A 25,557-nucleotide genomic window follows, 5' to 3' on the forward strand; every position below is an offset into this window, starting at 1 on the left:
AAACGCCGATTAATAGGCGATCGGTCGGTAAAGTGTTAATAAAGACATTAAAAGGTATTGGTTTATAAAGAAATTTTTAAGTATCAGTTAATGAAGAAGGAACTAATAGTTTAAAATAAAATTATTAATTGAGATCTGAAATAAAGGCTTCAAATTGTTTCGACAACTGAAATAATAGTGATTTCTGGTAGTCAAACACATAATAGAAATCTCCCTGAATATAGAATCTCATCTATAGTGTCCCAAAATGAAAAATATTCATCAAATGGAGTTAAAAAGTCGTCAAATGTAGTGAGTGAGCGCAACGGCCGAAAATAAGTAATAAATCTACAATAAGCATAAAGTAAAAAATGAATAGTTCAGTAGTTACCAGGCAGTGAAGATCAGTAAGAAGATAATTCTTTCTATTAATGAATATTTATGAAGAATTTATGAAAACATATCCGCTCGAGACAGAGAGTTAACATTCGCATCTTGTGATAACTAATATACAACGTCTCGTATATACAAAGCGTGTCATACATTTTCTCCGTTTATTGTTCATAGTTATATTTTGCTTATCTTCAGCTGTATAATGCATTGCTACAGTGTAGAGGCCTTATATTTTGGAATATTCTATATATTGAACTCCCTTTTACATCAGCTTATCGCCAATGTTAACGTCTCGCAACTCATAATGCGTTTCCTATCTAGATGTTAATGGCATAATTTAGCGACTTTATTCTGGTACACCCTGCATGATGAACTGTCTTTTAGGCTATACAGCCGCACGAGAAGCTGCACAGAAATACTGGAAACTTCATGTAAGAGAGGTAATAAATCACATTACATAAAATTTTTTTAAAAAAATGAAGTAAAAGGTTTGATCTAAACCGAATTTCATCCTGTTTATTTCCTTAATTTTTTTCTCTTGCTTCCGTTCGTCCTTTATCGCGAAATGTAAATTAGACGCAGAGTATTTATGAAAGAAGAAAGAGCCAATGAATACAGTATTAATAAAAAAAAAAAATCTGAAGGCTTTTAGATTTTATATTAAGCCCGAAGGGGCGTTTTTCAATGTTTTGTGTGTTACCTTTACTTATTAAATACTATGTTCTTCGCCCTTAAACCACAAAATTTATATCAACAGCAATATCACAAAATATTTAAAAGACCATATCTTTAGAATTTCTGACACAAAGTAAGAACGTAAAGAACGCAAGAACGAAAAGTAAGAACTAAAAAATTAGACAAGTAATTTCGTTTACGAAGACCGAGGTTACAATCAGAACATTACAAATTAAAACTAGTCATGAATAAACTACTGCTACTAAAACTGGTAACTATCGCAATATCATTTCTTTAAAAGAAACTTACAGTGCACTAAGAATGCATAGTAATATTAACATTACAATATATGACGGTAAGCGACCCGGATACGTCGTGCAAAACTACCTTTTAAACCCTCAAGTGCACCTCACATGAATGAGTCTTGACCGCAATTCCGAAATGGGACCCAGAGAAACGAAGAAGGGGGTGAGAAAAATACTACAGTTTCTAAAGATCGAACGCATCAGCAACAGATAGAGACAACGATTAGAAACGTTAATAACAGGAGCAATGTGAAACCACATATCGGGAAAGTTTCTTAGTGTGAGAATACCTCCACGTCTAAATATCTTTATGAAGAATCTACACAAAATCTAATAACAAAAGTTTCTAATAAGAAATGCAAGAGAAAATGAAATAAATGAAATATACAAAAAATGCAACTATAAATATAATACATTAAATAAAAGTAAAAATAGCCAAGGAAATACATTTTACAAATAAACTATCCCCAGAAGGAGGAACTATATACATTAGAAGAAGGAGAAAATTTGCGAATATTTTTTTAATCTTCAGAACGTAGCTAAAAAGAAATATGCAAGAAAATACGGTATATAACGACCAACGGTTTGAAAAATAAAGACCGAGTAAAGACTTCTGTAGCTATAACGTATAGGAGCAGATTTTATTCTATTAACAAAGTATGTATGGTTTAAGGCTTATGTTTCCATTTTCATTTTAATTGGCTAAGAAATACCATTTAATCTAGCACTTTTTTGCTCGACGCATTTTCTAGTTTGGTAAATGCGTTTAGCCTTTTATGATTTATACTGAATAAAATGTTATTCGGATGTACATTTATTTCGATCTCTTAACATATTAAGTTACGCATGGAAGAAGATGCCATGTAGAGTGAGCAATTTAACAAATCAAACTGAGAAATAATAAAATAAAAATTTCAAAAAAGACTAGAGTAACTTTGAAATTTTCCTTTCATTTTTTATACGTTAGTATTCACTAATTTGGTTTTATAAGCTTTTCACCCGTTCGTAAGAATAAGCATGTTTAATATTTGATAGTACTCTGGAAGATTGATATACCAGGCGGTTTAACAAATTTATCACAACTGAATAGGCACGTTCTCTTATTCAACACTTCGCCAAAAATCCCAGCGAGTTTTTCAGATATTTTAGTGTTTTCTTATTTTGGTAGTCAACTATTTTAATGCTTCTTCTATGCAAATAATTAATATTCTTTAAACAACAGTATTTTTTTTTTACTTTTTTCTTTCAAAGTAATTAAAAGGAATAGCAGATTTGGTATTCGTGAAAATGTATTAAAATTACTAATAAAAAAACTATGTGTACTGAAATCAATCCATTAAATAACTTGTAATTGGGTGAGACTTACTCCATATTTTGTGATTGGTTAGGCCCACCAGCGGCCGAGCGGTAAAGACGCTGAACACTGGTAGTTCGGTCCGAGGTTCGAATCCCGCGAACGGGCTGGCTGCATGGGCGTTTTCGTGGTTTTCCCCATGTGTAACGTGTATACGAGCCAGTTTCCCTTAGAAAGTCCTCCACGAAAGGCATCCCTCCCCTCAGGCAGATAGCCCTAGCGTGCTTTGCCATAATTAAACACACACACACTGTGATTGGTTAATCCTGAAACTTTCGTTTCTGTAACCGTTTTATGCGTAAGATTTAATCATATCTCGCTAGAACGCAGAGACAATAAAAAAAGTTGTAAAAAAGGAACTGTAATTACTGTTTTCTTTAAATACTTTTGCATGAATATAATTTTTTCTCTTGTTCGTAGTACCCCCGTCCTTAACAGAAGAAGAAACCAGTACAGACACTGTCGTCGAAGAGCGGTCGAAAGTAAGCCTGAGGTGTGGCGCTTCTGGTTATCCATCACCACAGATATCATGGAGGAGGGAAAATGGAAAAGACATAAATCTGGGACCTGTCGGAAATACCAAAAATATAGGTAATATTTCAATAAAAGTCAAATTACAACTTACATTTTAAGTTTCTCTTCTGACCAACTTAACCAGCATTGCCTTTTGATTTTAATAGAACCTCATTTATAATGATATTAATGCCAGTGGGAAAAATGTTGAAGATCTGAAATTGATAAAAAACTAAAAATCTTTAAGGTGCAAATTTTAACGGTTGTCCATAAGGGTTTGTTAAGATTGTTTACGCTCTTTCTTAGCGAGCACTTTATCGGTCTGCTGTTGCACTCGCTCCTGATAACCCCTATATTTTTCATTTTTAGTTTTATTATTAAGCATCATTTTCTTCACACATACAAAATATATAATTCAACGACAAAGTTGCCAAAATTTTAAAAGCAGCGTATGTTAAGTGTTGGCATCCCTTTTAAGTCTTTTCTTAATTTGTCAATTTTTCTTAGTAAGATAGCTAACCATTTTTTTTTTCTTTTTATTATTAACTGCATATGCGTTAATTTTATTTATCAAATATCACACTCTTCGCACTTTTGCCACATAAAATTCAATTCAATAGGAAATTGGTAAATATTTAAAAACAGCGTATCCTTAGATTTCCGATATACAGTCTCTTGTGCTGGATCTATAAAAGTTTTATTCCGAACAGTGTTGCCACTTCTCGCTTTCAAATCGTTGAATTTGTTAATCAAAAATTCGTTGAAGTTTTTCAAAATACGAAATACAAAATTCGGGCATCCAGGTGCTCATATTCGGGTGGAGGTCTACGATATTCATTATCTGATAGCCCTAGGTACCGTCGTTTTTTACACAGCTAGGAACATACATATATATACATGCAGATTCTTCGTTATTTAATTTCTTTAAAAATAAAACAGGGCAATAATATTTGGCGGCAAGAATAAGAAATGTGTAAAGGCGTTTACAGTGGATGACGTAAATTCCCGTTTCGAGACTAAAAGCCCATTCGGACTAACGCCATTTCGGGCTAATAAAGAATTTTGTTCTTCATTAAAATCGACGTTCATCTGAAATGTTGCTAAAACAGATTTCATATTATGATTCCTGAGTTACTTTATTTCCTTATTTTAAATTACTTAAAAATCTTACCAGTGTTATTTATTCTTTTACATGATTCTATTATACTTTCCATTACATGATATTGCATATTTTTCTGTTCTGCTAAAATCAGAAATGAAAATAATTTCAAAACATGAAATTAAGTAAAACAACATTTTCTATATGATATTTTTAAAAATATATCACTTCATGTATAATTTTAAGACTACATAAAATTTATGTTAACTTTTATAACGTATTATCGGAATCACCAGCCATACACCGTTTTCGCAATGTAGGTGTGACTAGTAAAATTAAGAAGGTAATAATAATATGTCTCTAGATTGGTAGCATAATAAATGACTAGAAGAAAGATACTGATAAAACACCTTTATTCCATTCTGGTAGCATTAATAGCATTCGTCATTCAGTTTTGAATAAGTCATAATTGCATACTCTAAGAAATATAATACATCTTTAAGGAAGTAAAATATTGGTTTTAAAAAGCTTTATAAGGATAGATAAAGCTATCAACTTGATAACTTGACAAGGTTTCCCTAAATAAGGCTGAACATCTGTATGTTTTGGAACTAAGACGTTGAAGTACTGAGTTAAACTTTCTGAGAAGTCTCTCTGAGCACTGATAATACAAATGGCGCATATCTTGTAAGAAACATAAAAAGGAAGCTCAGTTGAAGTTGAAAAGGCTTTCACGATAGAATTGATCACCAAATTCAAATTTATCTATGGCAAATTCTTTGGGGTTTTCTTTGACTGTCCTCAACTTCTCCTACTGCTCTTCCTTCTTCAAACATTCTTCTTCCACTCCCATCAGGCAAGAATTGGCAGCTCGTAATGCAAAAGATTCTAGGGTTGTTACACCTGTTGAATTTAAGTCGGTTATGAAGCATTTAAAAATGTTGAATTTTTTGCAAAGGAAAATTGCACATTTGGTCAAACTTTTCGCCCTGGTTATAATGAGGAAGTCCTATTGATGGAGGAGAGTGACTTTCCGATATAAAAACGCTGAATTTGGCAGCTGCTATCAGTTTCCTCTTCGCGACACATTAATGAGGTAAATGTTCATACTGTATTTCTCCTTGACACTTTCAAAAACGCGGCCGAAGTCCATGCAAAATGCATTATCACTTGGTTGAAATTGGATGCTTGGTTTTCTGCTGTTGGAAAGCCGAGAGCATAACATAGTGCTTAGTCGTTCGTTACAATCTCGACATTTTTCTGTTATGTACCATCTGCCTGCAGCTTCATGTAAGAATCACTGAATGTGCTGGCATTTGTCAATCAATCATTTCAATGTGCAGGCGTTTGTCTTCCCCAACTGCTACATTTTAAAGTGTATTGGGGCTAACGCATTCATTAGATAGTAGAAACAGCAATACATTAAATATTTATTTTCGTAGGCCATTAATCATTTTCATCCAATATGAATCTCATTTCATGCTTGCCGACTACCTTTTTTTTTTCGCTAAAACATTCTAGCAGACTGCCTTTGTGTATTTTATTGCTTAGCTACTAAGATATTCGATACTGACCATTCACTGCACTTTTTGAGGAATAATTTAAATTTGAATTTGACAGATTTTATTTATTTATTTTTATTCTTATTTTTGGTCTTTAATTCACGGCTGGACCAATGCCCCATGGCCAGATCTGTAGTGAACTTTCTGTATGACTGCCGTTTTTCAACTCTTGAAATGAAGATTACGCTAATTAGGTTGTGATTGTAGAAGAAAATGAAAGGTCTGTAAACAAATTGCAAAATAGAGATCTTAATATTAATAACGAGATTTCAGATAAACAAAAACATTCGACTCATACTTGTGTGAAGTGTGTGTTCAATAACACTCACTTCACACAAGTTGTTTAATTTGTGTGAAAAAATTGTGGAACAAATCATACTTTAACCCGCTCATTTGCTTGACAGCGGTACTTGTTTTTGCTGTATATTCTGACACAAAAATCATTTTTTTGCAAAATTGGGACTCGTACATAAAATTATTTATAATCGTTTGATCACTTGTTAGGTATATTTTGACCAAAGTTAATATAAAAAATTAAGATGATTTGTAAATAACATATTTTTAAATGAGGAAAATGAAAGCCGTAAAAATATTCATTTGAATATCCCAGAGTAATGTAATGTACCAGGGCACTGAAAGAAGAACTTCTTTTGATATCCGTTTCACCCACCGGATTGATATGGAAACAGATTTTGACTCATCTGTTGAGCATATAATTGTGCCACCTACATTAATTGCATATTGATTGGCATCTTCAGTTTTCGCTTATTTTCAAGATTAAAAAGAATCCTCCAATCAGTTGAACATTCGCAAATTTATTCTTCTGATGCATTTTTCGTACTAGATACAGATCAGAAACTTTTTAAATCGAATTTCGCTGAAAACTTTAAAAATTCTAAATAAGGTGTTTCCGTAATAACGAAATCTAGAATTTCTCAAGCAAAACAGCTTCCGCGACAAAAAAATCTAAAACTGACCAGTTTCGCTACTCTCCATTCCCAGCTGTCTGGAGTCCAGTTTCTATTGAAAAGGACAACAGGAGTCGGGAATCCTTCGGGAATTTCTAAAAAATTCGCGACCAGCACCTATTGTGTTATCCACGGGACATGTTATTATGTAAATGTTATTTTTCAGCTGTGTTGTTATGTGAGCGACCGGAGCTGTGGAAAAATTTGATCACGTCTTTTAGCTTTGAATTTGTAGCTGACATATCATTCCGTAACTCGAAGTCGTTTCACGAAAAAATACTTTAATGTAGGCAGAAAATGCAAAGAATTAAATAAATTTCAAGCTGCAGGGATTTTCTTAAAAAAAAATTGTTTATATATACTCCTACCGATTTTCATAGTCTGGGCTTCATAAGTACAGCGATCTTTAGTGGCCTCCAAATTCACACTTTCGTCATTTATATGAGGAAAAATCACGATTGTGAGTAAGTGATTTGTAACATGATTATGATTGAATCTGATTGAGTTATTACAACTATTAAGTGATTTGTAAGGGCACTAATATCTAGAATCCTAGACCGGGGTCTTGTAAGTCTAGGCTGTAATCAGATCTGTAGTTCACATCTAAACTATTAAGAAAATGAGGTATTATCTTTTCATAGCTAAACTACTATTTGATTTAAGTATGAAAAGATAGTTTATGATTTCATATCTAAATGACTATCTAATCTACAATCTTTGAAGGCAAATATACAATTCAATAATTAGTGCTATAGATTAATATATAGTTTTTGTTTTCGTTGAACTGAATGGTGCATGACCTAGTGCAAATAACCATATTATCTTAACCTGCATGAAAAGAATGAAGAGAAAATATTGACTAATTTTCAGCAAATTTATCTTAATGTAAATGTTGTGATAAAATGAAATAAATTTTTTGTTAAAATTATTCTGATGGTGTGATGATTTTTTTTCCTTTATGAAAATAAAATATTATATTTAAAGATTATTTCTGAATGAATAACTAAACAGTTTTTTCCTTCTCTCTTTTTAAAATAAATAATTAAACAATTTTTACTATTAATAAAGTTAATATAATTTTCATATTTCTTTATCTGGTAGGAGAAAGTCAACATCCAATTTTTAAGTTATTAAAGAAAAATCTGTTTTAAATTTTAAACTTTAGAAAATATTTTCTTAATATTTATTTATTTCCTTAAGTGTGAAAAAATAGAAACTTTTATATTAATGCACATCACATTAATAGTATAATAATATAAAAGTTTTTATTATTTTTTGAAGCAAATATCACATTGATGTTTTAAATGTACTTAAATTTAAGTAAAAAAGGAGAAAAACATAGCCCCATTTTCCTCCAATAAAAGTCATGATTTAGATAGAAATAGTAGAATTTTTTTTTAAATTCAGTCGTTTAGAATAATGATGTTTTCTATAGCGACTTACAGAATTACATAAAGTAATAATCTTCTGCACTGCAACGCTTCGTCTCTTTTGCAGAAAGTATGGATATATCAAGCATAGCTGGAATAACTCGTGGATCAGATTTATAATGAATGAGACACTCATTATAGAATAAAATTTTTAAAACTCTAAGGTAATTAAAGAAATTTCTGCAGCTAAATGAGCAAATATCAGTATTCGCAATTTCTGATTAATAGAATTTATTCCTTTTATAAAGTGTCCAGCGATATTGCTGCTATTCGAAACACTGTAATGATTACTCGACAGCGTACGAATAAACAAACTTGGAATAAAATGTGAAAGGGCAAGAAAACTTTGAATATGTGTTTTATTCTGCAGTCATTTCATAAGTTTCTGAATATTTCAGTTCAACGAGTAGAAGGAGAATTCCTCAACCTCACCCAAGTGACTCGTGAGGATATGGGGGCTTATCTCTGCATTGCCTCGAATGGAGTTCCCCCTTCTGTGAGCAAAAGGATACTGCTGCAGGTGAATTGTAAGTTGAGATATTTAGGGCACTTTTTGTGATGGACGGTAATGCAACTTTCGCCATTCTTTCTTAATGGGCCATAAATTCCAGCCACTCAAACAAAAATTGCATTTATGACGCTTACGAAATTACGGACTGCAGATCGAAAGTTGTTTGCTGTTATGTACTGCTTGAGAAAAATGTCCCTTTTGTTGCTTGGCTGGGATTTGTGATGGATATGCCAATAATTTTATTGTGTTTTACGACGAGTCTATTTTGTTCTTTGTTATGAGAGCACTAAACAATGAACTTCTCTGCTGCTATAAGTAATAAAAGTTATAAGAATGTCATTGTTGTAAATAAACTAAGTTCGATGTTTTATCACTTAACCATAGTACTTAACTATACTTTATAGCTTTGCCGTGCAATGAGTGTTATCTGAAATATAAGAAGCGCTTGAAAATTAACATTTAAGATGCAAATGAAACTTATTGGACTGTATATAAAATACTCTGACATATAAAACAACCCTGAATTTTGAAAATATTGTCAGGGAGGGGAGAAGTCTCTCACACAAGACGGCCTTACATATAAGAGCTTGGTATCTAAAAGGCGTACTTTAAGAACAACAATTAAATCGGCCATAAGTTGAGATAAATTTAAGTAACTATGAAAACATTTTAACATATATGATAGTAAATAAGTAAGTATTGTTCATAATATGCTTTTCAGCTATTAGAGTGTACATATAAACAAACATGATTTCCGGACGGTACTTTTAACGCTAAACTAGTCTTATATATAGGCCAATATGATAAATTGCATGAATCAAACTTGTGGTGTAGTGGTCAGCACACTGAGCCGTTATTTCAGAGGTCCGTGGTTCGATTCCCGGCGAAGGCGGTTGCTAATTTTTCATCTCTCCAGCCTAAAAAAATTTTTTTTAATGTCTGTACAATGTAATAAAAGAAATAATACCAAAAAATGAAACTGAAGAAAATTATCTTTGTATTTAATTATCCACTGCTATTCGGTATTTTCCAAGAGTATTTATGTCATATTAAAAAATCGTCCCATGCTAAGATAATTTTGCGAACCTTTCATATTTATTAAATATTAGATAAAAAAAAATGGAGTCCATATTCTTTTTTAAAGTTTTACTATTATTTTATTTTTAAAATTCAAATGTAAAACTTTAATCCAAGTATAATCAGATCTAAGTATTTTATCTTTTAAGTATATAATAATAATAAATAAAATTATAATTTCATAAAAATACTAGATTCTTTAAAATATTATACAGAAAGACATATTGAGTAAAATTAAACGCAACAGAATTGAAATAGATTATTTAATTATTGGAAAATACATAGATATTCCGGCCACTAAGAAACATTCCTACGTTACTCAGCAATGAGAGAGAATTTTATCACGTCAAATATCCCTTATGCTAGATCAGCAAACTTCTTGCTACTGAATACAAAATCGTATATTTTAAAACCCAAACAGTATTGATCACAGTCACAGGTATGTTACATCAGAGGTTCTCAAATTTGTTTAAACCTTTTTACTACATAAATAAGATAAAAAATATATGCTTCATCATGTGCCAATATATGAGGTGCCATTTAACGTTAAATTAAAAAAAAATCACTTAAATCTTTCCTGTAAATATTGCACCATTAACAGTAATGCAATGTACCATTAGTAGTCATAAAAGTTAATAGATATAATTGAAAAAGTTATTATTGAATAAGCGTAAACATGCTTATTATAATGTTCTTAGTATTTATTCTAGCGCGAGATTTATAATATTAATTTTTTTTTCTAAATGAATTTGCTGAGAATTAAAATTTAATATATTGTAGGATTCTCCATTGTGTATTTCTAAGTTATAGTTGAAAGTGAAGAACGCTAAGAACTAATACGCGAATAATCATTTGAGTTCGTGAGATAGAAAATAACAAGTAAGAAGTGTGAAATAACCCTTTATTATTCCAACTAAAGTTTAACAAAACTCCGTCTTGGAGTTGCACAATAAAGCCGACACTTGGCCTTGAACTTCAGAAACTAAGAATTAAATTAAACTAATCTTAACTAAAGAGATATAGCCAAAGCTATCAAAATTCTAACAGAGTTGGCCCCTTAACGCTAATTGATTGCGAAGCTATCAAGGGCCTAAAGTACGGCCGAGCGTAATAATAGCTTACGAGAGAATATCCTAAAAAGGTGGACGCGTGCAGCCAGAATATCTGATATCTCTCTCTTTAAGACTCAGCGTTGTATTAAGTACCTATTGTTAATGTATGTTAAAGTAGCACTTACCTAACGCTTGGGTATCCACTAATTACTGTGTACCTAATACACGTGTTTTAATATCTTTGTACATTGGTTAATGTACTTAGGAAACAGCACAAATAATTCAGTAGCAATACTCTGTACCACACAGTACTAATCTATGGTCTAACTTTTAATTCACTGTACTAATTACTTATTCCAGCATAACATTGCGCACCTAATATTTCAGTATGTACATGTCTTCTGTAATCTAATCATAATGCTTCAAAGGATCATAGTTTTCTCAACATATGAGTACACACGTTATGTATATATGCTACCGTATCCATGCTTTTGCATACACCTCGTAACATGGCAATGTATTATCCAGTGTCTAACATTAATTAGCTTTAACGCCACTGTATTAACTACCAAATTTGTATGTATGTTTATGTGTTAGTATATTAGCACAATGAACACGTACGGTTATCTAGATAAAGGTGGACGTGGCGCTATACCGATTAACCGTATTGGTAGAGGAGTGGTGCCCACGTCCTCCTTAGCATGTCGCATGTACAACTTCGCGGTTAAATGCAACTTTTCCTCTTTAGCATTCAGACGTGATTCTAAAACTACATTCTGACCGGAAGTGTTAAGTTGAAATTAAGAATCGATAGGAAAGGAAGTTTAACTCAAAATTTAACTGTTAATAAAATTAACATAATCCTTTAAATATATAATTTTATATGCTGTACTGCTAATTATAACGCGAGAAGTAAGACTGGTCCCATATTTTTTTTTCTGCATTTATCTATGACAAGTGACTAAAATTATAAAGCTTTCTTTGTTACTCCAAAATTAGGTTCCGCGCAAATGGTCTAACTGCATGGTGTATTCGTGTTTTCCTGCATTTGTAACCCGAATTTCGAACAGGTGTTCTTTAGCAATTCCTCTACGTAAGCATCTTTCATTAAACAGAGAACCTCACATGTCTTGTACTGTATATATTGTTAACAAAAAATGGATGTAAAGTAATGATGAAATTTATGAAACAATTTAATATTTCATGCATTTTAACGCTTTAAATTAATACATAAATTTTATTTTTTCAGTCCAACCGAAGATCCGTGTAGCAAACCAAATGGTGAGGGCATCTGTGGGAACAGAAACAGTGCTTGGGTGTCACTTAGAGGCATCTCCCAGACCACTGACATCATGGATACGTCACGATGATGCAATTTTGATTAACAATAATAAATACGAAATGCACGAGATTGAAAACTCCTACAAAATACTTATGCAGCTGAAGATAAAAAATGTTACAGAGAATGATTTTGGACACTATAAATGTGTCGCCAAGAACACGTTTGGTGATAAAGAAGGATTTATTAGATTGATAGGTAACTAATAGTAATGCAAGAGATGTTGTTAATTTGTTAATGTTTGATTTTTATATTACTTATGCTATATTATTTCATTTATATTAACTGATGCTTGATTATGAATTATGATTAAATAAATGATGCAGAAGCTCATTCGGAAATTAAATGAATGATGCAAGAGCTGACTCGGGGATATCTGACTAATCACAGCCTTGATAACGCGTTATTTCATTTCATTACTCGTAAATCTGAGCACAGTATGGGTTCAAAAAAACTGATTTTCAATGCATTCTATATTAAGAATCCATAGACTTTCAACTAACCAAGATAAGCTTGATCATAATCATTTATCCAACAGATTCATCTCAACCACGATATGTACGGACTACTCTCAAAAGTGGATAGAAAACTATCTAGTTGGTCTGAGGTTTAATAGAATTAAAACAGAGCATAAAATCCGTTATTTCTTTAGCAAACTATGCAACATTGGCGTGAACCTGAAGTGGATTATTGGCTAGACATCTTCTATGTTTTTGAAAGGCCTGTCATCCGGGTTCCATTCTTAGAGAAAATAGTTGATGTCTGATGCTTATCCACATCTAACGTAAATAGGTGCTACTAGTTTCCTTTAAAAGGTCACCCAAATCGCACAAGTTTCATCTACCGTAATAACCAAAAGATATAATTTGCTTGGCAAGAAAATTCAAATATTTACAGAGAGTATACGAAGACACCTCTCCAGTAGAAGAACCACAGCTTCAATCACGTGAAACAACACAGGATATTAATAACTTTACAAATAGCCTCTTATTATGTATTTATTATGTATTATGTAATTTATGCATTCATTCAATAAATGGCTGCGATCAAGTAATGGGAAGACGGCGCTAAACCAATTAACCAAATGGTAAAGGTGTGGTGCCGTATTCCCAATTCCTATTCCTAATCCTAATCCTAAATCCTAATCCCACGATTGCAACCCTCACTTAAGCAAAAGGCCTTCCTGAATTTTTTTCATAATTGATTCAACAAGATATTTAAAAAAAGGTCCCTCCCCGATTACGTTTTGAAAGGTTTTACTTATTCGTAACGCTAAATAGTTGAAAACCCTGACAAAGGTGAAGCGAATTATCACTGCTTCCGAAATTAACTATAAAGTCTTATAAAAGTTTAAAATAAACTCTTTTGTTTAAACACAAACTTTGAACCTAAACGAACTTTCTCGAGGTAATAGAATCAACTACAACTCGTGGCGATGCAACTAAAGTAATAGTCAGTTTCAAATTTAAAATGTAGACTGATAGTCAAAGATGAAAATATAAACTAAGCTTGCTTAAAATCTTTAACCGATGTAACAAATTAAAATATCCTCAGCAATAACGCAAAGGCGAATAATTACAAGCTTATAAGAGCTGGTAGTCACTACGTAACGTGCCCCAAGAGGCAGAACACGCTCTGTCTTATAATTCAGAAACTTCATTTCCGCCCTCATTTACATTCTGATGGGGAAACGGAAAGGAGAAGTTATATTAAAGGCTGAAATTATAAAATAACTGGTTAGTTTAAATAATAATCTTAAACTGTGTTATGATATTATAAGATATTTCTCCTGCCTTCCTAGCGTGCCTTCGTGGTGAGTGAGTGAGTGAGCGCCACCAAGGAGGACCACTGACCTGGCCTTAGCCTCACAGTGTGTTATCTTTCTGGCAGAAACCATCTACTCTCTGCTCCATCCTGCTCCGAGAACGCAGCCGAATAGACGGCTAAGAGCCTCATAAAGTCTACATATAAGCTTGGATGTTGTTGTACGGGGAAAGAGTATCCTGTTAGGAACTACTTAAAATTAAGCAAAGTAGCAATCAAAAGACTGTTAAGAACCGCTGTTAGAATAGACAGAAACTTGTGTTAGATAAAGTAAAGATAGGAGGACTCTGCCGGAAAAATTAACTGCCGTGGATTTTCTGGACTTGCTAAATGTCTACGTGCAGGTGCTTATCCTGACACAACTGTCATATATTTATGAGGCTTTTGTGAAATCGTTGGTCCTGCAAGGAGGAAAGTTGTAACCTATTAAATTATTGCACATAGTAAACTTAAAAAAAAATAAATAAAAAATAATAAAAAATTAATAAATAAAGAGAGAGATTAAAAGATAATTAAGAAAAAAATCCTAGCGCCCAAACATAATTTAACGCAGTTTACATTCCATATGCCTGACTCTTATGTAAGAACATTTAAAAGAATGTATACCTGTTATCACTAAGATAACAAATTCCTGCATAATTTAGTTCTTTGCGCATACTTAAACTGCAGTTGTTTTACAAATTGAACCATTCACCTACATTTTCTTTCGTAGTACTTGCAGACATGATAATACATACATAAGTACAAAACTGAATATTAAAGTGAAAAACTAACATGATACTGAGTACAGAAATACAGAAAGCTGATCCCTAATGCCTGCATACATAATACTTAAAAATGTATACATAATACATGAAAACTAAAAACAAAACTGATAAGCATAATACATAAAACTGATCATTAAGTAATGCTATGTAGTCTAAATCCTAGCCAAGTACGAACTGACCTTCATAGTACATTCAGAGAAGGAATAAATACAGACTTGAGTACTTTAAAGTGAACATAAACAGAAAAGTACAGCACCATACTCAGTAAAACTGATATCTGATTCCAAACAGTTGAATACATAATGCTGATACAAAGAGAAAGTTACCTACATTAATTCCATAGTTAGTTTTATCACCTTAGAACATGCACATAATTTATACAAAACATAATTAAGCACGTAATGCTGATTACTAGGGAAGAGATTCAAACATGCAATTGATCACATAAATACAGATATTTCTTCCCTAAAATTTACATAAAACGTTGAATATTTATTAAAATTAAGAAGGCAAAAGGCGATTGCTAACTTTTTATCTCTTCGGCCTCCAAAAAAAAATCCTAATATCTCTACAATATTACTTTCGATTGCACATAGTGGCAATCTAAAATTTCAAATTTTTGCGTGAGTACGAGCAATTTTACCTTGAAAAAAATGATCGTCAAAATGTCTACAACAGTATACTTAGAAAGTTCAATTCAGTAATGGTAATATCATTAATAAATTTGAAAACTTTATTGCGGGATGCAAGAAAATACGTCAAACCAATATTGTCGATACTGTTGGTCTATATGTCTGCTATGAATAAAATTGTACATACTTTTGGTATATTGCCTAAATAAAATATAATATCTATACATCATTCCGAATATAAAATCAGGAAAATTACCAAGTCAACAGGACGAGAGCCCAGACCAGCACGAGTTTGACTTCATCCTACCTGGTCGCCTACAAGGGTACTCGTCGCTTTCGCCATGTGTAAAATGCGTACAAATTAGCTTGTCATAAAACGTTCTCCATGAAAGCATCCATTTTAAGCCAGATAGTCCTGGCGAGCTATGTTGTTGCTCATTATACGCAGTCTATAAGAACTATGAATACTTATTTAAACGACATACTATTTTTTTTTTTTCTGTTTTAAAATTTGATGTATTGAATCAATAGAACATAAATTGTAATAAGTAATCTTATTAAATATTTTAGAAGGAAAAACAAATCTTCCATGTTCTTAGTTTTGAAATCAAATTGGAGGCTTTCGCAAATTTGTTTCAACATGTGCATATAAATATTATCCGTTCTCTTCAAAAATGCAAGACACTTAATGCACATGAAATATAAAGAAAACAACCTTTGCAGTCTGAATAACAATCTGAATAGTTTATTTATACAAAACTAGACAAATGTATATTAGCGTTTACATTTTATAAGAAAAGTATTATTTTAATAGTGCCTTTAGAATATCAATGTAATTGTTCAGATATTTGTATCATTTACTTTAGAAAAAATTCTAATTTTTTGTGTTTGACAATATCTGATGCACGCTACGAAATACATACAAATTACAAAATGCTTTCTCCTCTTAAAACAATTTTTCTGAAATCTATTTCATATATTTATGTAAATTTTTATATTAAAGATGGATGGGAATTCCGTATCTAGTAAACTACTTATAATGAAAGAAAATATTATTTGTTAGCCGTTGCCAAGAGAAAAAGAACATATAGTAAACAAACTATTTTGTTGTTTAGTTTCTTTTGGGTAAGTCATTTGAAAATGTTCGCTTAAACAACAACTATGCGTTAAATAAAGGCTTAAACCAGCAATATTTCTCAAGAATTAAACATAAAGGAATTATTGCTCAGTTTACAAGGGTTCACATTTTCCACATTGGTCACAATTTATAAAATTTCAAAATCTATTGAAACATAGTAGAATACCTATAAGCATATTCCAAAAATCAATTAGAGGTGACGTTAGCTATTCGTGCTTACACAGAAAAAGCTAATACTTCAAATACAAAAGCTTATGTATTTCGAATATGGCCCACAAACGGCTGAGCGGAAAAGTAGCTGAACACTGGTAGTTCGATCTGAGATTCGACTCTCGCGAACGAGATGGCTGCACGGCCGTTTTCCTAGTTTTATCCATGTGTAGTGTGTACACGAACCAATTTCCCTTAAAAAGGCCTCCAAGAAGGCTTCCCTACCTTCTGTGTAGGGCCTAAGGACGGAGCAAGAAAATAATAATTACACTTCAGATTTTTAATGTTTGAAGTATGCTTCTGTAGTTTTAGAAGTGTACTATACAATTCTTGAGTGTATGCATCAAATAAGGTAATAAACGAAAGAGTCTTTTTCAAGTTATTTTCGATTTTGAATTCTAGCATGAATAAAAAATTGCCGTGGCAAGAGATGCCACGGTGTATCTTAATATCATAAAACTAATTTTGTTAATTTTAATTTCCAACGACGTATATGAAATTCATTATTAACCATAAAATACTAGCTGTAACATTTTTAACCGTTAATTTTGGAATTTGAAAGTTTTTATAGTAAGGAATGTTTGGTAGTGGTAAATACTTCTGTGCTTCATATGCATTTCTGCAGCACCTAAAGACGAATGTATCCGTAGGATTGTTTCTTCAAATTCCAAATTTACAGAGGCTAGAGATAGGCTCTGAAAAAGGAAGGTGTATTTTAATTTCATGTTCAAACATATGCAAAGTTCCTTCTAGGAAAAATAAGAGGAAAAACGATAACTTGCTCTCTGAATTGTTTCTCGTTCTGTTTAGGCATTCGAAATTTTTAATCCTGGGGGCGTACCTTGAGCAACGTTCTCGCTTTTGCGACAACTAGATGACGTATGGATTTTGGTCATTCTTGACGAATGCATTATGTGTCCGGCTATTTGTGAAAACAACATTCTTTATGATTCACCACAAAAAAAATGTTCTTCTGCAATGCTTAACATAGTCAAAAATCAGATATAAATGTAATCGGATATAAATGTAACCATACAAAAATATAGAATGATCTTCTGGTGATACATAATCATTACTAATGCATCTTGTCTTTTCTAACAAAGAAGTCTGGAGATCTTTCTTTATCGCAGTCCAGATGAAGGGGTGGGGCAATCTGAAGAAAGTAGACGGACATTTTTATCAATTTTTTTTCCTTTTATCATAATATCATTAATTTTTATCAACTTATCACACGTTTCTTAAAACTAGAAATAAAATGACAGAGCTTACGGCTAATGAAATGATTCTCAAAATTTTATTTTGCTTCTCTGATAAATTTTCTGTTTTAAGTGCAAACGAAAATCAATTTACCAATATTTTGATTATGAATAATTAAAACTTATGCATTAAAATTTACTAATGTTTATTGAAAATACTGAGAAAATATGAAATATTATTTTATTTTTAATTACAGAGATTCCACCAACAACCAGCACAACAATGTCCACTCTTCCGTATAATGTCTTCATTCCACAGAGAGGTAATGTTTCTTAATTACGTAAAGTGCTTTTCATTAATTAGCTTGTCTTCATATTTTGTTTTATCTTGCATTCAACTAATGTTACATTTAAATTATTAGGTTATTATTATAACATTAAAGAAGCAAATAGTATTTTCTCATTATTTAGTTACGGCTGACAAAATATACTGAAACATCCAATGTTTGCATTCAAGTTAGTAAACACGGAATTTCTTTCCTTCGAGTTCATAATTCGTAACACTTCAACAAATTTTTGTTTAACAAATTCAATGATTTCAAAGCGAGCAATGGCAACACTGTACGGGGGGAACATTTTTATATCCAGCGCATGAGACTATGTATCGGAAATCTTAAAGATATGCTCATTTTAAAATTATTTTGCGATACTGCTGTTGATTTGAATTTTGTGGTCTAAGTGCGAAGAACATTTAATAAATAAAGGTAACACACAAAAGGTTAAAGAAAGTCCCTTTGGGCATAATGTAAAATGTGAAATCTTTCAGACATTCTTTTATTTTATTTATTTATTTTATTTTTTTATTTTTTATTTAATTATTTATTCTTTTATTTATTTTATCAATATTTTTACAGTAAATGGATATAAGGAGTTACCAGGTTGCAGAAGAGAGAGAAGGCAAAATAAATAAATAAAATAATTAAATAAACTTAAGAAATTTATTTTATCTGAATCTGTTAATGCACTTTTCCTTACCAAAGATATTGATTTCATTATCGTAAATTATACACCTATCTGTTTTAATCAGTAACTGAGCTGCCTTTTCTCCATTCAGTGAAGTAAAAGTAATTTTGTTCAAGTAAAGGCTGACTTTTGAAAAACAGTTTCGAAAAATCAAGTCTTTGATCTATCGCGAAAGAATATTAACTTCAACTCATGTTAAAATATAAATATGAACTCAAATATCCAATGTATACGCCGAAAGAGTCAATTTTATTAAAATAATTTATACTAATGGTGAAAGACTTATTGCTGTTTCATTCGGAATAAAAGATTTAATAATATACTTTTTAAAAAACCTTTGGTTTAATTGACAGGTTGGAAGGATTTTGAATAGATTTCTGCGGTTTAAGAGAGGAAATCTACTCTTCTGTTGCGTTTTTATGCGGTTTGAGTAAATCAGAGATTTGTGTCTCCTGTAAAAATGATTTTTAATATCATTGATGGACTGAAGCCTTTTGACAAGCTGGGGAATGTTATTCGTACGTTAAATAATTGTTTGAATTTGTTTAGTTTGTTATTGTTTAAGTTAATTTTATTGCTTTCTTCGCTTAGTAAATCCAAATAAATGGGAATGATAGCAGGAATTTTTTAATACATCTTTAGGTAAGCCGAAAAATGTTATTTCTTTTTTTTTTAAATATTATTTTTGCAATTGTTTTCACTTATTTTAACCTCAACGATTCCAAACATCTGAGTTCAGAATATGCTATAATATAAAATTCGAAATAAAAATGGTGTATTAATTGCATTAGTTCAGTAATATGGCCAATGCACAACATACGAGAATGTATATTATTTAAATTGGTACTTGTTATTGTAAGCGAATTTTTTATTTATGCATGTTGTTTTAAATTTTAAAGAACGTTACTTTAACATTTACCTTCTATATATATCATAATATTTTTTCTCAGAAATAAAAACTTTCAACCTGACTATTTATGTTTTCTGTTCTAGTTGTAACAGAAAGTCATACAGTATCAGATGTCACTACACCCGAAAAAAAGGAATATGGTGCACCAACAACGAATTCTCTGCGAGATGAATCACATATCGTTTCCTCTGGTAAGATCATTTATATAATTAGCGTATTCATTAAGGAAATTTAAGAATCAGTGCTATGATTTCGTAAATTTATATATATAATATTATTACGATAAGAGACCGATACACAATTCAATACTCGATACATAGCTTACTCCTTAAGTAATGTAATGATAATGGGCGAGTAATTCAGATGTAATAGTTTACTGTTTTATTTTTTACATTATTATTAAAGTGGAATTTAAAATTGGTAAAATTATTGAATTTGTGACTCACTTGAAGTTTTGATAATCTTAGAATTTATTAATTCTAAGATTCAAGACAATAGATCACCTTAGAAAATTTTCTGATGTATTATGTTGATGAATATCAATCTTTTCCAAAAAAAAAGACATTTATGCTAATTTTATTTCTTCCTCCTAAGATTTAACATATTTTGTTACATATTTTTCACCGATTTGTTAACATATTTTTCACCGAACCAATGCCACCGGTATGTCATCATCCTGTCCATACTTTTCATATTCAAACTGAGTTCATAGAAAATTAATAACTCTTTATGGGAAAAATTTAACAGTATACAATTTATTTTAAGAAACAGAATATTTCTTTAACATTAGTTCTAATATATGAAGTAATAATGTCGTTAGACATCAAGATTTGTTTCGAAGGATAGCTTACATGACTTTGTAAAAAAATCAGTCTTATTCTGGAAAAAAAAGAAGAAAATAAATTAATTTATTATTCTTATGCTTTGAGTACCATTTGTAACAAATATCGAGAAAGCAAATGAATTTGAAATATTGAAGAAGATAGGGACTGAAATTTTACGCAGTGAATGCATATGCAAATTAACATGCGTCACCAAAACATTTCTTCGTCATTTTCTTCTTTCTTTTAAATACAAGATTTTGATAATGAAACACATGGCAAGAACCCTAAAAAACATCTTTTGAAGCCGTTTTCAAAATTATTCATTCAAATAAGCATATGAAAGTAACCTTAAAATATCGATATTTAAGGGTACTCTCAAGATCTTACAGACCAATGGGGTATAAGTATGCGATCAAAATTCAAACTGTATTACAAACAAAATATATATCTCAAAATTCATGTAAAATAGTTATTATAATAAACCACAAACAATATATTCTTATAAATTTGTTTGGGAAATAAATGTAATACCAAAGTGTTTTTGATTAAATCTGAATGTGAAATGTTACATAAAATCACCGTTTTATATTAACCATATTCATTTATCGATTTTTAACTTCAATTAATTGAGTTAAAATTCGAGTTGCCAAAATTTCCCTGAGTTTTTGTTCTTTATATCCGACATTCTTTGTAAACAGACTGAATCAAAGGAGAGTCAATGGTTTTCCAGAAATTTAAAATCCGAATATTTAATTTATCAGAGGAAGAGCGGTAAGGCAAAAAAGGAATAGTTATGTCAACCCATTGGTTTGTCAGTCCAAAAACTGGGATACTCGTACTATCCATTTAATATGTCTGTTCTTTTTATGTGGCAACAATTAAAAGCATTTATACTCGTATAATGCTGATATACTTATACTCACTTCATATTTCTATTTTTCTTATTTAACAATAGAATTTAAAGTATGGATATTAGCATAGTCCATCCGATATAGCTACCCTCCTTATTTTACAATTGAACTAAAATATAAATACTCACATTACCTATTTGATATGTCTATTCTCTTTATGTAACTACAAAATTAATTATGGATACTCATGTTGCTCATCTGATATGTATTTTCGTTTTTACGTAACAGTATAATATTATTTAGCAAATCATGGATACCTTCTATACGCCTTAATAGTTTTCTTTGCTTAATTTGCCATAAATTAATAGAATGTACCATCTTCTTTTATTTTCCCCCTACTGGCATATCAAAAATTAGAACATTATTCAGCAACAGTCCTTCTCTATGTACATTTTAATATTCCTCGCTAATTTGTTACGAATTACCACAATAAGTAGTGTACCACCTTCTGTCAACTACACCACCACTCCCCTATACTACCATTTCAAGAAGTAAAACTTTACTTTTTGAATATCACCATTATTTTCAAAGCCCTCTGCCCCAAGTAAATCAACACCCTTTTTTTATCAGTAAATAATTCATTCTGGTATTTATTTTCAAACGATATGTTTTGGCTAACTTCATGAGAGAAAATTTATGCTGTTTCGTCAAAGGAGGATTAAGCTCTATTTTTATGATATTTCTTTCGAATTTCAGCTTTGGGTATTATAAAGACTTCAATAGTTTAGTAGTAACATATGTTAAGGTTAATTTTCATCTCTTGGAGTGACCATCCACTCTAACGGCAGCTATTTTTTGGGCGATTTGAAAAAAAAATATTGAACACCCTTGTGCTTGTTATTTTATATAATTTGAAGACATATTAAATCTAATATACTGCACTTTTCAACCAATTTCTCGAATTCGAAATAGTTCAACTCTTATTCTACAAACTTTGATGTCAAGAAATATTGACGCATTCTACAGAAAAGAAATGCTATTCCTCTTCATACTCAAAACCAGCAGGAACAAATCATGAATTAAACGAAGAGATTTAAATATTTATTCTGGAATTACACTTTTAGGCACCTGCAAACGAATTTACTTGAATAAATTTTGAGAACCAATCAAGCAATGTTTTCGAACAAAATCAGCGCTGTATGAAAAGTGTTAACTGTTTCATTTTTCTCTAATATTTTAAAAAGACTTGAATAGGATTAAAAAATTTACGTACTTGCCATTCTTATTGCCTTTGTATTATTTCATCTTGTGTACTCATTTTTTAAACTGCAGGTCGATTTATTCGCCTTTAAACGTTTATGAAAAACCTGTTTATGATTTGCGTAGATTCTTTTCCTTCATTATACTTCACGTTTCCCTTGAGAAATCAGAAAATCAAGAAATACATAAAATGCCATCGAGCTAAGCAGAATGTTGAAATTTTATTTTTGGCAATACCATGGCTGTTAAGATAATTGTGTGATTTGTTTCGGAATAAATCATTGGCTTATGCACACAACGAATGTTTTATCAAAAATGTTGAATGGGATGCATGCATTTAATTTTATCAATGTGTTTATTCTCTTTGCACTTAATTTTCCCTTAGATGGTATTAAAAGTGATTATATTGGAAAAAGGGTGTTAAAGTATTTTCATTAACTAGAAAATCTGAATCCAATTCTTTCTAATGTTTAGTTCTTTAGTGAGCTCGATTATGTTTCTCCAATTATTCGGGAAATGAAAAATGTCTCATTTATAAATCACACCCATTGATGACTTAATCAGCATATATGATGCTGGATTATCAAGTACCTCTGAAATCGTTTGTTCTGTAATTGTTAAAAATAAATGATGAAAATGATGATTTTATGGAATATTATTGCCAAGGGGGGTTAGAGTAAATATGATTTACTTAAAAAAATTATTTTCAATTTTGTATTTAAAATAGGTAAATTAAGTAGATTCATTTGTTATAAAGGATTATGGTAGTTTGCAATCTCACGACTCATATTCAACTGGTTTGAAAAGTTCAACATAATATACATTTGATATTCATTTTAAACTTATGATATAGTAGTTTTCTACAAGTTTTCAGCTGTTCTGTTTTTAATCTGAAGCTTAGTATGCTATATTCTAAGATCTTGGCCTGTGGTGGGGAAAATCTATGTTAACTCTGAACAGAAGGCATGATGGCATTTAATGGGTTTTCGACATATAAATAATATTTGCGCTGTTACTATAAGGACGAGTTTTGGAAAATGATCATGATCTTTTAAATAATTATTCCATTTTTGCGTCGTTATTTGCCAAAGTTACTATTTCATGTAATTCGAAACTATTTGATTTGAGAAATCAGTTATTAATAGCTTCTAATACCAATGTATCAAGTCTTCAAGGCGCATAATGTTCTTAAAGTACTATGATGCGTTAGTCATATCTCAAGATCTGGTGTCGAAAGACTCGAATGCTAATAGGTTTTCAAAATTATCACAGACTTAGGAATTGCATGTATGGAACCCATTTATAGTAGTGCCCACCAGCGGCCGAGCGGTAAAATCGCTGAACACTGGTAGTTCGGTCCGAGGTTCGAATCCCGCGAACGGGCTGGCTGCATGGACATTTTCGTGGTTTTCCCCATGTGTTACGTGTATACGAGCCAGTTTCCCTTAGAAAGTTCTCCACGAAGGCATCCCTCCTCTTAGACAGATAGCCCTCGAGGCTTTGCCATAATCACACACACACATTTATAGTAAATTATAAAATTCTTTAAATATTGAGATGTTAAGTCTCGTTTCATCGTACGACATTACTGACACTCATAAAATCTCATTCGTTTCATTTATTATGCCATTATTTACAAGATCTTTAAACGCAGGTTGGAGATCTGAAATTTTTCAAGATTCATTTTCCTGTAGATGCTGAAACGTGAACTCAAGTTTATGCACATATATTGATATTTTCAAGTCTTTTTATTTTTTTTAAGGGGACCGTACAACGTTTTTTTAAGAAATGAGTTTTGTCCTCTATAATGTGCACCATTCATAGTCTGACGTGATTCTTAAAAGTTGCAATGCTTTTATATTAGTGGTTTTCCGATTTCTTATCCTAGTTGTCTCGAGTAACTTTTGGTTAAATGAGTGACTGAAAAACTTCTGCGGCAGCCAGCCAAAAAGCAAAAGAAAAAAATTAAAGGGCCAATAAATTTTATTCTAAAATTTCCAAAAGAATATACAAATATTAAATTGATGAATGAAATTGAAACTGTATTTTTAAAAGTTTCTTAAATCCAAGTTCGATGTGGGATGTTACTAATTCTGAGAAGTATGCTAAATGCTCATCTGCCAGCCTGTTTCTCAAAGAATTCTTCCAAAGGTTCATGGTAGGAAACATTTGTTCACGTGTATAATAGATGAAGCAAACATATAATGATTTTAAAATTTGCTAAACTTTCTTTCAAGAACCATTTATAAAGTTCTAATTTTGGAACATTAAGAAATAACTGCCTGAAATGATTCTTAGATTGTAACTCATTTATTTCAAGTTTCCAATCCAGCCTTAGTGCTTCCCAATTAACGCTGAACGGCATAGCGAGAATATTCACTTCTGATTGAATGGCACTGAGATGTTGAAATCTGAGTTCAGACTCGAAATGCAGTTTTCTCACGCTATCTTCATAACTGTTAAGCTTGTCATCATTAACTGTGAGTACTGAATTTAACATTGGGAAATGAGACAAGTCGCTCTTAGCTAGCTGCTCAACAAACGGATCAAGTTTTAGTTTGAAACCTTTAAGATGCGCCCAGATATCTGTGATAAATACACGTTTTCCTTGCATCTTGATATTTAAGCTGTTCATATGACAAAGAATATATGTGAAAATTATGTT

At 31.3% G+C, this 25,557-nt stretch overlaps 1 protein-coding gene across 2 annotated transcripts in view; it reads left to right on the forward strand.

Annotated features, from left to right (window-relative positions):
* LOC118202801 (lachesin-like) overlaps nt 1-25,557 on the forward strand; it is a 653,202-nt gene that overhangs the window by 620,027 nt on the left and 7,618 nt on the right. Inside the window, exons 4-8 of one of the 2 annotated variants that reach the window (XM_085815596.1) lie at nt 3,127-3,297; nt 8,677-8,805; nt 12,168-12,455; nt 18,282-18,347; nt 20,041-20,148. In XM_085815596.1, coding sequence (XP_085671722.1) covers nt 3,127-3,297; nt 8,677-8,805; nt 12,168-12,455; nt 18,282-18,347; nt 20,041-20,148 — 762 coding nt within the window. The remainder of the gene's footprint in view (nt 1-3,126; nt 3,298-8,676; nt 8,806-12,167; nt 12,456-18,281; nt 18,348-20,040; nt 20,149-25,557) is intronic. The other variant, XM_085815597.1, reaches the window with a different exon arrangement.

The sequence above is a fragment of the Stegodyphus dumicola genome, chromosome 4, assembly GCF_044657685.1.
Source record: "Stegodyphus dumicola isolate Sdum_Otavi_A_Nest chromosome 4, ASM4465768v1".
Lineage (NCBI taxonomy): Eukaryota > Metazoa > Arthropoda > Arachnida > Araneae > Eresidae > Stegodyphus > Stegodyphus dumicola.